Raw genomic sequence first — 12,083 nt, 5'->3', positions numbered from 1 at the left:
TAAGCTTGACTTTCCCCAAATAATGTATGAGGCCCATATCCACTTTTTCGCAAAACTTCAATTAATTTTTAGGAAAACCATTACATTGGAGAAGGGAAACAAAACAAAAAACAACCCAAGGAGGGGTGGTATAACAACGCTTGTAAATTAGCCCATCAAAACTTGAGTGCAGAATTAAGGTCTAGGAATCCATCAGGAGTGAGAAAGGCAAGGGAGACTTATAGGCTAGCCCAAAAAGTAGCAAAACAAAAACAGTGGGATGAGGAACAATGGCGTGATCTGAAATCAGCCTGTGGAGCAAAGGATTCAAAACAATTTTGGGCCATTGTGAAGTGGGATAGAGGAGGTGTAGCTGAATCCCCCCAAAACAATGTTGCCAAACAACAATGGGTAGATTTCTTCAGAGCACAATACGCTCATAATAGAGCTGAAGAAGACTGCCCACTACCCCCAACTATTTTTTATTAAAGTCAGTTCTTTACAGCTAAAGATGTCAGTATAGCGTTCGACTGCGTGACCGGGGGAAGAGCCCCAGGCATGGATGGCATCCCCGCTGACGTGTTTTTAAGTGATAGATCATCTTGGTGCCAGTACTTCGAGTGTTTAGCTAACTCTGTGGCTAGGAGTGCGCCAATCCCACCTTCATGGAAAGGTGCTGAAATAATTCCGGTTTTTAAAAAGGGTGACAAATCTCTACCCAGTAACTATAGACCCATCAGTCTTATAGACTCAGCCCAAAAACTTGTAGGTCCGCTAGTGCAAAATAAATTGCAAACATGGATAGAAGAACACAACATTCTGTCCCCATATCAAGCTGGCTTCCGGCTATGTACTAGTTCAATTGACCAGGTCTTTTACTTTATAGCACTTTACTGGAGGAATGTGGCCTTAACTAAGGGGACACTCTATGCGGTCTTTGTAGACCTGAAATCGGCTTTCGATTTAGTCCCCCGTTCCAAACTATGGAGGGTTCTCGCTGAAACAGGGATATACCCGGAACTATTGACTCTCCTCGTCCACCTGCATGAGAACAACTACGCCAGAATCAGATGGGGGGGCACAGGGTGAGGTGACCGACTCATTTCCTGTCGAGCATGGTGTTCGGCAGGGGTGTGTACTGGCACCCACGCTGTTTTCTTTATACATCAACGGCATAGTGGATCATCTTAATCGTTCCCCCACTGATGCCCCCGTTTTGGCGGGGGCCCGTGTGCCAGTTCTCATGTTTGCGGACGATACGTTGATTGTTTCCCGGACCCCGAGTGGGCTCCAGAAGGCTGTGAATGCGTTTGGAGAATTTTGTCAACTGCGTGGACTTGAGCTAAACACCTCAAAAACCAAGTTCATATCCCTGAATCAGCGAAAAACCTTCAAAGGTACAATTAATTTTAATGGAACTCCACTAGAGCAGGTAGAGGCATTTACGTATCTAGGAATATCTCTCCAGAGTAACATGGGTTGGAAAAGTCATATTGACATGGCTGTTCTAAAATTTCACCAGCTTGCGGGTGCCTTAGCCACAAAGCATAAAGCTTCTTTTACCAAGCCAATTACACCTGCCCTAGAGATCTACAACATGAAGGTTATAAGTGCCTCTTTGTATGGTTCAGAACTTTGGGGATTTAATAATTATTTGAACCAACTAAGAACGGCAGAGAATAAATTTCTACGCTGTCTAGTCGGGGTCCCCCAAAGTACTCCCACAATTCCGCTTTTATATGATCTTTACAACAAGGGGTGGTGAGGGACAGAGTCTCTGAATTAAGCAGAAAGCTCTCACCCAGTCAAGAGATCAGGGCTAGATCCAACACCGTTTTTTAGCTCACTGCACCATCCCAGTTTCAGAACCTGGCTGTATGCAAATTAATCTGTTCCTGTCCCAGTGCATGATGGGAACAGGGCAAACCAAACTACAAAAGCCAATTCTTACACTGGGAAGGAAACAAGCTCCCGGGGACCGGTTTCTGGCATTACAGCCGTCTTCGGCCCGGTTTGCTTGAATCCTGATGGTGCAATGAGCAAGGGTCTCACATCTGAGAATACCCTTCCACGCTTAGGGTGGACAAAAATATTTACAACAAGGGGTGGTGAGGGACAGAGTCTCTGAATTAAGCAGAAAGCTCTCACCCAGTCAAGAGATCAGGGCTAGATCCAACACCGTTTTTTAGCTCACTGCACCATCCCAGTTTCAGAACCTGGCTGTATGCAAATTAGTCTGTTCCTGTCCCAGTGCATGATGGGAACAGGGCAAACCAAACTACAAAAGCCAATTCTTACACTGGGAAGGAAACAAGCTCCCGGGGACCGGTTTCTGGCATTACAGCCGTCTTCGGCCCGGTTTGCTTGAATCCTGATGGTGCAATGAGCAAGGGTCTCACATCTGAGAATACCCTTCCACGCTTAGGGTGGACAAAAATATTTACAACAAGGGGTGGTGAGGGGCAGAGTCTCTGAATTAAGCAGAAAGCTCTCACCCAGTCAAGAGATCAGGGCTAGATCCAACACCGTTTTTTAGCTCACTGCACCATCCCAGTTTCAGAACCTGGCTGTATGCAAATTAGTCTGTTCCTGTCCCAGTGCATGATGGGAACAGGGCAAACCAAACTACAAAAGCCAATTCTTACACTGGGAAGGAAACAAGCTCCCGGGGACCGGTTTCTGGCATTACAGCCGTCTTCGGCCCGGTTTGCTTGAATCCTGATGGTGCAATGAGCAAGGGTCTCACATCTGAGAATACCCTTCCACGCTTAGGGTGGACAAAAATATTTACAACAAGGGGTGGTGAGGGACAGAGTCTCTGAATTAAGCAGAAAGATCTCACCCAGTCAAGAGATCAGGGCTAGATCCAACACCGTTTTTTAGCTCAGACATGAGTCCCTTTCTCACTGCACCATCAGGATTCAAGCAAGCCGGGCCGAAGAAGGCTGAAATGCCAGAAACCGGTCCCCGGTAGCTTGTTTCCTTTCTGGTGAAGAATTGGCTTGGTAGTTTAGTCTGCCCTGTTCCCATGATGCACTGGGCCAGGGACAGACTGATTTGCATATAGCCAGGTTCTGAGCTGGGATGGGGCAGTGAGATAAATAACGGTGATGGATCAAGCCCTGATCTTTGGACTGGGTAAGAGTGGTCTGTTTAACTCAGACACTCTGTTCATCACCACCCCCTTTTTGTAAATCGTTTATATGATCTTGGCAGGAAAAAAATTGAGTATATGGCACGGTTACGGCCTCTACTTTATTGGAGGCGTATCTGGACAACTCCGGAATTAGCCCATTATGCCCTTGCACTTAAGGATATCATTAGGGCAAATCGCTTTCATTCTATCCAATGGCTTAAAGAGATAAGGGGCCTATTAAGAAAGTTGGAGCTTGACCACCTATGGGAAGATGCAGACGTCTCAAGGTTACCATCGAAAATAATTCTGAAAAAAAAGTACTGGGAAATGATTTGGATGTCCGCCGATAGTACCTGTGCAAACACTAATCTAACAGGACGTTTCCTTGTTTTTAAACCTCGCCCACTCTGTAAGGCTTATTGGGATATTATAGAGGGTCCGTTTGACCGAAAGCTGTATTTTCAGTTTAGAACTGGAGCTCTACCTGTCAGCTATAAATGGTCAGCAATCCGGGATGACAAATGTCATAACTGTAAAGATTTGACTGAGAATATAGCCCATATGTTGTTTGTATGCCCCCTTTACACAAGCCCTCGTCGTAAGTGGCTAAAACCAACGTGTATCAACTTGGGCACCCGGAGGTATATTGAGGCTCTAAGAATATTAGAGACTGACTGTTCACCCTGTATAGCGATTGCTGTTGCTAAATTTCTAAGATGGGCTTGGATTATACACACTTGCACTTTAAACTCTCTAGAAGTTAGCTAAAGAACTCTAAGACATCTAAAAACATATGATTGATCTTGTTCTGTGTATAATTTTAGCTGTTTTTAAAATACTCTTTAAAAAAAAACTTTTTAACTCTATAAATGACAGCCATAAAGATTTAATAACTTTTTAACATTGTAATTTTTTTTGCTATGTAGTATTTATAATGTTTGTGATAGGATGTTTATTCTGCTTTTATGACATGCTGTCGAATAAAGCTTTGAAATTGGAAACTGGTAATAGAGCATGACTGATATATTTTGAAATCCCATTAAATATAATGGACAAGTAGTCTTTTTGTGTGCCTTTTAATGGTGATGAAATTGTATTAGAAACTGTATTTTTAATGGTAAAAAGGGGTAAATGTACTTTAAACTAGGAATGAGGTGGTGGATTTTTGGTGCAAAGTGGGGGAAGAGAGAAGAGAATTACTTGCCATTTACGATGCATACAATGTCATTTATCAAGCTCTCTTTTAATTATTTTAGCTTTTTGCTTGTAATTTGATCAGGACATTATTTTTATTTCAATATTTTCAGTATATTCTATTTAATGTCAATGTTACTATTTAGTAAGAATTCCCCTTTTCAACTCCTAAGCATACAAGCATGTTATATTGTTTTCTATAATAAATGCATTTAATCATTAATTGATGACCTGTATTACCATTGAGACATCGTAAAGGTTTTCTGCATCTTCTCTTTTTACTTAAATAGCAATTTAGGTCCCTAAACCATGAACAATTGGATTGCAGTGCACAAAAAAAATCTTTATGAAAGAGTTATTAATAAAATAGCTGCAACAGTTTCCCTTTAGGGCCTGATGTAGAGTTTTTCAGAGAATGTGCTCCGTCGCAAGGCCAAAAGAGTATCCTCTCCCCCGAATTGTAGTTCCACCTACGTCATTTGGAGTATTAGAGTATGCCAGCGATGAAGGCAACTCTGTCTCCGCCACTTACATACACCTCCAATGGCCCGACAGAGAAAGGGCAATTAAAGGTTTGCCCATTTGCCCACTTGCTGTATTTATAGTGGGCAGACAAATGGCCAGTTTTTAGTTCTACACACCGCCATCTAAAACATGGTAGTAAGTGAAAGTAAAAAATGTCATGATCCCCCCCCCCACTCCACGAGAGAAAACACTTATGTCAAGGGGAGTCATTGACATTTTCAAAAAGAAAATCCCACTTTGCAATTTTTCTTTTAAAAATAAAAAAAATATTTAAAAGTGTGCCGTACCCCACCTTCATGTTGACGAATCTCCTATGCACATTTTCAATGTATTGACAGGAACTTCAGTGACAGCGATTCCTGCCAATGTAAGAGATGTTCAGTGGGGCAACAGACATCTCTAACTCTGGTGTAGTGTTGCCCTAGCAGGCAGACCAAGTAAAATACTCCATCGTACCGACAGACTAAGGGGTCGATTTGTCTTGCTCAGATTCCTTTCTGACTGACCCATTTTAATGGGGATGGTTGGAAAGGCATCCAAACCGAATTTCCGAAAGGCCTCCGATGGTCTCGGAGAACCCGGCTGCCATTTGGCAATCCTCCATCAATCCCTCGGGTAGCTCTTTCCGGCCAATGGATTACGATGGAAGATTCCCTCGGCCTTTCTGTGCCAGCCTTTCTGACAAAGAAAGGCTGTAGAAATCGGACTTTGGGGGCCCCTATGGTGCCTCCACGGTTGATCCCTGCACCCGGTGGCAGGCACCTTGAGGTGTCTGCCACCGGGTGCAGGGATGAACTGCACCTCTGCTCTTTACAATGAGAGCATGCATTCCATTCGGACTGCATGCTCTCATTGGAAAGAAAAGAATAGTGACCGAACAGTGTTCGGACACATCCTACTTGTTGGGCTGGAACCGATGACCGGAGGTCATTCGGTTCCATTTCTCAAACAATGTCGACGGACTCCGGTCCGTCTGACATCGTACTCAGGCCCTAAATCATGAACTGCTTAATCTAAATCAGCACCTTTTCATTCTGTTGCTATTTTTGATTTCTTAGATAACAATGTCACATTTATTAACCTGTTGTTTTTTTCCCCTTAGGTATAGTTTCTCAAATGAGTTTGCAGACCTAACCCCACAGATCATCCACGGCACCATGGCTGTATATAAAGAAGCAATGAAGTATCTGCTGCCCACTCCAGCCAAATCACACTATTTATTCAATCTCCGAGACTTCTCTCGCGTTATCCAGGGTATCTGTCTGTCTCGGCCCGAAACTGCAGACTCTCCTGCAATAATAAAGCGACTGTGGGTTCATGAGGTACATATAGCTAGCATTTATTGTAATAAGTCAGTTTTCCATAATGCAAAATATATATCAGTCCTCCAACATGTTTATTTTACATGTAACTTATAAACAATGATATGGCTCGCTCCTACTTACTTTACTCATTTAAGATAAATGAAAAACAAATTTAGGGATTCCTGTTGGACTACCTCAAAAGTCTCAGCAGAATAGCCTGGCATGTAAAATAGTGGTGGGTGCAACTTGTTGTAAACCTACCTTTGCGGCTTGTCTTATGATTTATAGAAAACATTGCAATAGTACGCTCAGCAGTCTGGACCATCTTTAGACGTTGTGCAAAAATAGTGTACTTTTTAACTAAACAAGTAAAAGAGGTTTAGTCATTTCTAGGTGGGGGAAAGGAGAATAAAATCTGTAATTGAAAGGAAAATGAAGGCCATTCCAAATTGCTAGAAATGGAAATGGCAAACGTATATGATATGTGGAGAAAACTCGTCCAGAGAGTAATATTGCCAAACGGTGGGTATCTTCCAGGGCTATACCTACACATTTTAGCCTAAATATTTTGATTGTGCAAATTGTGAAATATTTAAATGCCATGTAAGCAACTATGTTCTTCAGACCAAAGGCAAAGAAGATCTCAGCCTTCTGAGTAGCACAACTATTCGTAGGTCTTAGCCTTTCACAATGAAAGAATCTCTAGAGGACAGGGCAGAATCCATCATAATGATCGACACAGATCGTAGGGAACCTATTCCTCTTGAAAAAATCCATTCCGCTTAATGAATGTTACATAGCTGCCAAGTAGAGCATAGTGCATGTGAGACTTTCAGCCTTTCCTGAAGTTGTATCCAGCAATTTGTATAGAGGGACCTGTGCTGTCATGCATACCATTTGAAAAGTTAAAATACGAGTCACAGAACAGAAACACTGTTGGATGTGAAGTTGTTAATGGCCTGAGGTGCCCACATTGAAATGGGGCTACTTACTAGCTGTGCAGGCTGGTGATAATACAATTGTGGTAAACTATGCAGTACTTTTCAACACAGAACACCTTTCAATAACTACTTACTGTTAGCAACCAACATTTAGTATGTCACTACTAACCTGTTACTCCTTTTACTTATCCTATAGGTACTACGCATATACTATGATCGCCTAGTAGATGATGGGGATCGGACTTGGCTTATTGCATACATTGCAGATGTGATGAAAAGTCATATGCATGAAGATTTCAATCTACTCTTCCAGCACTTGGACTTTAATGGTGATGGCAAGGTAGAGGAGGATGACCTTCGCAGTTTAATGTTCTGTGATTTTCATGATATAAAACGGGAGGATACAAACTACCGCGAGGTCCTTGATGTGGACAAACTGCGATTAGTGGTTGAAAGCCACCTGGAAGAATTTAATACTATCAGTAAAAAAACAATGAATCTGGTTTTGTTCCGATTTGCAATAGAGCACGTGTGTAGAATTTCGCGGATTCTGAAGCAGCCTCGCAGCCATGCCCTTCTGGTTGGTGTTGGAGGCAGTGGCCGTCAGTCCCTCACCCGATTAGCCGCACATATGGCAGATTACAGATTGTTCCATGTGGAGATTTCTAAAAGCTATGGAACCACTGAGTGGCGGGAAGATTTAAAATTAATCCTGAGGAAGTCTACAGAGGGTGAGATGCAAGGGGTTTTCCTGTTTACTGACACCCAAATTAAAACAGAGTCCTTTTTAGAAGATATTAACAACTTGTTGAATGCTGGAGAAGTGCCAAACCTCTTTCCAGTTGACGAGAAGCAGGAAATTTGTGAGAAAATGCGTCAGCTAGATCGCCAAAGGGACAAGACAAAGCAAACTGACGGTAGCCCCTTGGCGCTCTTCAACATGTTCATTGATCGTTGCCGTGATCAGCTCCATGTAGTCTTGGCAATGAGTCCAATTGGGGATGCTTTCCGAAATCGCCTTCGAAAATTTCCAGCACTTGTCAACTGTTGCACCATTGACTGGTTTCAGGTACTTTATTTTATTTATATTTAGTTTTTGCATTATGTCAAAACCTTGGAAACACACTTTGGCTCCTATTAAAAAACTGCATTTTGTAGTACATTTAGTACTACTACTAAAAGTACTATAGAATGCTATTTGCAAACCTGAAAGTTTAAATCTCCTCTCTATTTTGTAAGAGAAGATCCCCACACATAAATGTTTACTACTTTGGGCCTGATTACGATGCGGTTAGGAATGCCACCTAACGGCATTTGCTCCGTCCAAATCGGATCGGGAACGTGTCTTTCTGACCGACTCGGAAAGGTTTCCGACCGAGTACCATGCAAGTTAGGCATTCGGAATATCCCAATCCGAACCCGATAGCATTTGGAATGACCGAGCCGTACGGAGCAGAATCGCATGATTCCACAGGCCGCCTTTCCGAACGACCGAGTATGATGCTGGATTCGGACAGCCTTTCCGAATCGTGCTGTTCGACTCAAATCGGAAGTTGGAATCAGACTTTGGTGGCCTCTAGTGATCCTCCCTGCACCCAGAGCCTTCCCAATTGGGCCCATGGGGGTATCCATTGGCCCCCCTTACCAGCCATGCACAGTGTGGTAGGCACCAGGAGGGTGCCCGCCACAGGGTGCCCGATTTTCCTCAGCCACCCCTTTCTTCAATGGGAGCCTATGCATTAGGTCAGAACTAAGGTTCCCATTGAAGTCAATCCAAATCGTATCTTAAAAAATCCGAATGCATTGTACTCAGTTGGTTGGACTCTCCCAATCCTATTTATTCGGAAACCATTCACAAACCCATTTGGTCGGGAAGCTTTCCAAACCGCATCAGAATCGAGCCCTTTGTAGTAATTGTGAGAGGAAGAAGAAAGGCTGGAAAAAGGAGCATACTTACTAATAAATATAAGGTGTATAGGGTAGAGTAAATAGTGGTTTTTGGATGGATGGGAAGGCGTTTAGGGAGGGAGATGCAACAAACCTCAAAACAGTAAACTCATTGCTATCCATATACCGCATTTCTAAAGTTGCTACAGCCATGAGGGATCCAAAATAGTAGTAAATGTACTCCAGTTCAGAGATGGAGAATGTCTAGTACCACACTAGGGCAACCAATGGTAATGCAGCACCCTCAACCAGAAGATAATGGAGGTAGGGACTGAAAATATAACCCCTTACAACATTAAGTTGAATTAAAATTATTTGAAATAGTACAAATATAAATAATTAAAATTTAATATTAGAAATTATCTACAAATAAAACATATTTTTAGATTATTTTCACATATTGCAAATACGTTTTTGAATAAAACAAAATGTAATGTAACAATATTTTTATTGGCTAGTATTAATCCACTTTTAATAAATAAATTCTATATAACACTTTTATTAATTAATAATACATATAAACGATATTTTTTTTTACTTTAGGTGGATTAGTCTTTAATTTAAACATATTTTAATAATTAAACAGTAAATGAATATAAAGTTTTTAATGTAGCATTCTTAATGCTTTTATATTGTAAAATATGTAAACTTATTTAAATAATATTGTAAGTAATTGTATATATTTATTTTAAATGTAGAACGAAATCAAAAAAAGCTACAGAACTTTTAACTTAATTTTAATGTATTTGTTAGTTAATCTATATATATGGAATTAAATTAACAAATATAATTTTTTTTAATTAAATTCCCAGCTAAAGTAAAATCTTCATATTTATTTAATATGTATTAAAAATTACGAAACCATATTTATAAAACAAATTTAAATTAGTTTGTTTTTTAATAAAGTTACCTTTATTTTTTTATTAAAAATGTAATTACAATAGTTGACAATAAAATGTTTTATTTACAATCTTTAACATGAAATTAATTTAATATATGTATTTAAAATGTTGAAATTATTTAAAGGATGCTAACATTATTTCCTATGGGGTTTTGTTTTATGCCCCTATTTTCATGGGCGGGTGTTGCAGTAAAAGTGGTGGGGGCGGGGGGGTGCTGCTGAACTTGCTACTGCTTCTGTTTTGCAATAGTATGTAAATTTGGCTCTAGCTCCTGTTTCAAGAGATGGAAACATGTAAGTCTACAAAATTACTAGTAGTAATCTACACATGTAGATTTACCTTTGTGAATAGATTGTATTGTGTGCTGTTATAGTATTTTAAGTTTTCAGTAACATTTATTATACAACTCAGACTCAATTCAATTCACAATGTTATTAAATGCTGTGTCTGCTCATATGCATAATCTGTGTAATCAACTGAAAACTTGATATGTCAACTTAAGCAAGCAGATATTGGCCCGGTAAAGCTGTGAAAACAGGATTTGACACCCAAATCAACATTGGAATTTGATCCTGACAAAGTGTTTGTGGGGAATACCCACAATATTCCAGGTCCTGTTCGTCAGAACAGGGGTAAATATGTGGTATTACTGCATGTTTTCCCTGTTGTCATCAATTTCAAAAGTAACATTTATGTACATTGTGCTGTGTTTTTTATTGTTAATCATATTATACATTATAAGCTATTTTGGTGAGTGTTGAGTTGTGCGGTATTGCAGTGTATGGTGCAGTGCTATTGGCAGATACATAACTGGTACATATGGTGCGTTACATTCTTTGTTCTCGTTTTTTATCGCTTAATATGTTGTGTTATTTAGTGCTCTGTTGGTACCTAAATTTCAAGGATGACACGAGGATTGCTTCAGTGTGCTTTAAATAGACAAATCTACACAGGCGAGCAACAATCCATCTCAATATTGGGTGAACAGCTACGTTTAGTGAGACCTTGTGAGGTGAACTAGTCGAAATACAGAGGCAGGGAGCATTGGTATTGTAAGTAATCTAGTATTATTGAATTAAAAATGAAACAATACTGTTAATTTAATGCAGGGATTTGAGAGAGACTTCTACCTGCAGATTCCTTACCTTTTCCCAGGTATCAGACTGGATCCGGAAACTTTTGCTCGAGCAATACCACTTGTGAGCACCATTGAGTGGCTCCATTCGGCTCTGCATCACATCATCAGCATCATTTGTGTTGGTTATGAAGTCGTGGTCACCTAGATAGGCACTACCCAAAAGGACATCAGTTGTTTTCTTTCCGTGCCAGTTAAGCACAGTTCAGGAGATGAACTGCCCATTAGTCGCTTTTTGACAAACCTTTTTTCAACTTATGTTGAATTCGCATTTTTCATTGTGTGCGACGATGTCTTCAAGGAAGACAGGGTTTAAACCGTGCGGTGCCTATCACCGCATGATGTCGGTTACTGCATGGTGTCTCAAGTGTGACCACGACTCAAAGTAGTACCCGGCTATGACTCTGAAGGCCTTGCAGGAGCGGGCTATGATGCTCCTTGCAGCCTGGCACTCCACGTCATCCAGCAAGACTCCGCAGATGTCCCGGTCCCTATCAAAGAAGAGGAGATAGCAGGACTGCTCCTGGAGCCCTAAGTCCTCTTTGTCCCACTCAGGGCCATCGGGGCTCTTGTAAAAGAGGCACAAGAAGAAGAAGCCCAAGCAGACTTCATCATCACCTCGACTGTCATCTGTCGACAAAAAAAGTAAGGAGCACTGACGCTCTATACTCGGTTCTGCGGAACTGGAGCCAGGGTTGGCTTTGCGCCTCCACCCCTTTCCAGGAGCCGCAGTGACCCCCTCTCAAATTAGAGATTTTTCATAGGCCATGCGTAGCGTCTTCGAGTAGGCTGACCCCTCTGGTGAGCCCTCGGGCCCCACGGGGTGGGAAGAGGCACCATCTGATTCAACACCATCGGCTCCAGCCAGAGTGGGGGTGGGACCTCAGGGTTTCGATTCTGGATTTGGGATGGCGCCGGTCGTGCCATCGCAATATTCCCTGGCATTGGACCCGAAGTCAGTGCCTTCGGGGCTGCTGGTGCCCACTGGCCGTTCCAGCCCCATCCTTATCCCCAACGACA

General features: G+C 41.6%; 1 protein-coding gene across 1 annotated transcript in view; it reads left to right on the top strand.

Moving 5' to 3' along the window:
• The window catches only part of DNAH7 (dynein axonemal heavy chain 7), a 1,812,153-nt gene that overhangs the window by 953,622 nt on the left and 846,448 nt on the right, over nt 1-12,083 (top strand). Inside the window, exons 39-40 of the mRNA XM_086955398.1 lie at nt 5,937-6,156; nt 7,276-8,148. Coding sequence (XP_086811524.1) covers nt 5,937-6,156; nt 7,276-8,148 — 1,093 coding nt within the window. The remainder of the gene's footprint in view (nt 1-5,936; nt 6,157-7,275; nt 8,149-12,083) is intronic.

This window comes from Lissotriton vulgaris, chromosome 2_1 (genome assembly GCF_964263255.1).
Source record: "Lissotriton vulgaris chromosome 2_1, aLisVul1.2, whole genome shotgun sequence".
Classification (NCBI taxonomy): Eukaryota; Metazoa; Chordata; class Amphibia; order Caudata; family Salamandridae; genus Lissotriton; species Lissotriton vulgaris.
The sequence above is the reverse complement of the archived record's forward strand: the minus strand, read 5'-3'. Positions and strand labels throughout refer to the sequence as shown.